At 46.9% G+C, this 3,544-nt stretch overlaps 1 protein-coding gene across 2 annotated transcripts in view; it reads left to right on the top strand.

The window, feature by feature from the left end:
- supt5h (SPT5 homolog, DSIF elongation factor subunit) overlaps positions 1-3,544 on the top strand; it is a 55,227-nt gene continuing 51,683 nt past the window's right edge. For both annotated transcript variants that reach the window (XM_080771571.1, XM_080771570.1), the window contains exons 1-2: positions 1-177; positions 2,756-2,912. In XM_080771571.1, coding sequence (XP_080627697.1) covers positions 88-177; positions 2,756-2,912 — 247 coding nt within the window. In that variant the 5' untranslated portion in view covers positions 1-87. The remainder of the gene's footprint in view (positions 178-2,755; positions 2,913-3,544) is intronic.

Genomic DNA, 3,544 nt, shown 5'->3' with positions numbered 1-3,544 from the left:
GTGAGAGCGCACAGTGTGTGTTGTTAGTGAGAGAGAGAGAGAACACTGTTGTTTACCTCCATCCTTCCTTCCACTCTCTGCAGAAACATGTCGGACAGCGAGGAGGACAGCGACTTCTCTGACGCTCAGAGCGACGCGCAGGGAAGCAGCGACGGAGAGGCTGTGGAGGACAACGAGGTACACACACACCATGATGCTAAGCTACATGCTAACGACTCATAATAACTATCTCACACACACACACACACACACACACACACACACACACACACCATGATGCTAAGCTACATGCTAACGACTCATAATAACTATCACACACACACACACCATGATGCTAAGCTACATGCTAACGACTCATAATAACTATCACACACACGCCATGATGCTAAGCTACATGCTAACGACTCATAATAACTATCACACACACACACTATGATGCTAAGCTACATGCTAACGACTCATAATAACTATCACACACACACACACACACACACACACCCACCATGCTAGATGCTATAACCGTTAGCTGGTAAGGCTAACGAAGCTCTGTGAGAGAGTGTGTGTGTGTGTGTGTGTGTGTGTGTGTGTGTGCGCGCGCGTGCGTGTGTGTTGTGTTCTTGTTGAAGATTCAGCTGCTAGCTTCTTTCAGTTAGCTGGTGCTAATGATGCTTCTTTCGTTCCATTACTTCATGTGGTCGTTATTACAGTTGTTCCCAAAGGGCGGTCCGGGGCCCCACCCGGCGGTCGTCTGAGAGTGTACACATGGAACCGCGCGTCCATTTGGTTCCATGTGTACCGGTACTCTCTCATCAGAGTTGCATTAACTTTGAATTTACAATATAAATAAACTTGGGGGTACCAGAGATGGAAATGCCATTAAATGTGTGTGTGTGTGTGTGTGTGTGTGTGTGTGTGGGGGGGGGGGCTGGCATGTCCTTTCACATGGGGGGTCCCTGGCATGTCCTTTCACATGGGGGGGTCCCTGGCATGTCCTTTCACATGGGGGGTCCCTGGCATGTCCTTTCACATGGGGGTCCCTGGCATGTCCTTTCACATGGGGGGTCCCTGGCATGTCCTTTCACATGGGGGGGTCCCTGGCATGTCCTTTCACATGGGGGGTCCCTGGCATGTCCTTTCACATGGGGGGGTCCCTGGCATGTCCTTTCACATGGGGGGGCCCCTGGCATGTCCTTTCACATGGGGGTCCCTGGCATGTCCTTTCACATGGGGGGCCCCTGGCATGTCCTTTCACATGGGGGACGGTCCGCGGGGCTAATGATGACTGTCATCTTGGGGGTCCGCCCAAACGTTGTATAAATATTATACCTTGTGTTGTACTTTACTTTACTGTACCCTTTAGAAACGTTGTATACTACATATTATACCTCGTGTTGTACTAGCCGCAATGCGTTGTATAAATATTATGGTGTTATTTTTTTATAATGAGATGAATCTAGAGTTGCAAAGACCCTCCATTGACTCCCCCCCACTCATCCAAATTGCGTTTGTGATCTCCTTGTCTTAAACGACGTTAAACTCACCAACATTGCAGCTCTGGTCCAAGCTTGAATTATCCTCTTTCAATCTGCCGAGCTTCAATTGTTTTCCATAAAAATCCACCGTAGACATTGTTGTTGTTTATGAGATGCTTTCTGTCTAGACATTATGTGCAGGTGATTCTTTTTCTCTAAGTGCTGGAGTTTAAACGCACTTGTTGTATGTCACTGAACGAACGGCCCCGCGTACCGCCTGTTTCCAATGTGCACATAATGCAGGAGGCAGCAGCAGCACGACCCGTTCATAAAAACACCAGTGCTTCCAAACTCCAGCACTACGAAAAATAATCGCATGCTCAGAATTTCACGTCAAACGGTGAATGCAGTCAACGGGCTATTATATTGCAGATGATTTAAAGCACAGTGTCCTTCTGATAATTATGCTTTTATATTGTTTATGCTATATATTAATCTGTCTAGCAGCAACACAGTTCCTTAACCCATGTACAGTAGACCAAAAGAATGTCTTCTAAATCCTGCCCGTTTTCTGATAAACCTCATGTCTCTGTATCAGTGGTTCTGTAAACTATTTCATGTCAAGGACCCCCAAAAATATCTGTATTTGGCCGCCGTCCCCCATCTGGAAAAATGTAGTTCCAGGTTCCAGTTATTTGTATAGCACCTTTCATGAAATGCAGCTCAAAGTGCTTTACAGAACAATGGAGAATAAAAAGAAAAGAAAAGCAAGGCAACGACATTAAAAAAACAAGAGCAGTGATGCAATACAGTGAGGACATGAATAACAACAAATAAAAGATCAATTGAAAGCAACGTTGTAGAAGTGGGTCTTGAGCTGAGCTTTAAACATGTCTACAGAGGCTGCCTGGGACCGTTGATACAATTAACAGTTACTTCATTACGGTAGTTTGGCCATATATATAATATATATGTACACGAACACACGCTCCATAACTTTGATTGGGTGGACACTAGGATGCACGTTTTGGGTAGGCTGCTCTGTGAAGCACTTTGAGCTGCATTCCATGTCATGAAAGGTGATATTATTTTATTATCAGAGGAGAAATCATACAGGCTGGGCCAGGCTAACCCCTGTGATGTGTGTGTGCGTGTCACTGTGTGTGTGTGTGTGTGTGTGTGTGTGTGTGACTCTGTGTGTGTGTGTGTGTGTGTGACTGTGTGTGTGTGTGTGTGTGCGTGCGTGTGCGTGTGTGTGACTCTGTGTGTGTGTGTGCGTTCAGGAGGAGACGGCCAGTCCTGTGGGCAGTGATAAGGTGGCCGAGGAGGAGGGGGAGGATCTGGAGGATGAGGACGAGTACGATGAAGAGGAGGAGGAAGATGACGACGACCGACCCCGAAAGAAACCTCGCCACGGAGGCTTCATCCTGGACGAGGCTGGTACGACCACGCACGCACGCACACACACACGACGCACTCATGAGCAGAGCTTCCGTTGCTCCAGACTGTACGACGGAAGCATTTATATTTTACTCGTGATCAGAGCTTCCGTTGCTCCAGACTGTACGACGGAAGCATTTTTATTTGACTCGTGATCAGAGCTTCCGTCGCTCCAGACTGTACGACGGAAGCATTTATATTTGACTCGTGATCAGAGCTTCCGTTGCTCCAGACTGTACGACGGAAGCATTTATATTTGACTCGTGATCAGAGCTTCCGTTGCTCCAGACTGTACGACGGAAGCATTTATATATTACTCGTGATCAGAGATTCCGTTGCTCCAGACTGTACGACGGAAGCATTTATATTTGACTCGTGATCAGAGCTTCCGTTGCTCCAGACTGTTCGACAGAAGCATTTATATTTGACTGATGATCAGAGCTTCCGTTGCTCCAGACTGTACGACGGAAGCATTTATATTTTACTCATGATCAGAGCTTCCGTTGCTCCAGACTGTACGACGGAAGCATTTATATTTTACTCATGATCAGAGCTTCCGTTGCTCCAGACTGTACGACGGAAGCATTTTATTTAACTCATGATCAGAGCTTCCGTTGCTCCAGACTGTACGA

The sequence above is a fragment of the Protomyctophum bolini genome (genome assembly GCF_963924005.1).
Source record: "Protomyctophum bolini genome assembly, chromosome: 9".
Lineage (NCBI taxonomy): Eukaryota > Metazoa > Chordata > Actinopteri > Myctophiformes > Myctophidae > Protomyctophum > Protomyctophum bolini.
This window is presented reverse-complemented; position numbering and strand designations above follow the sequence as displayed.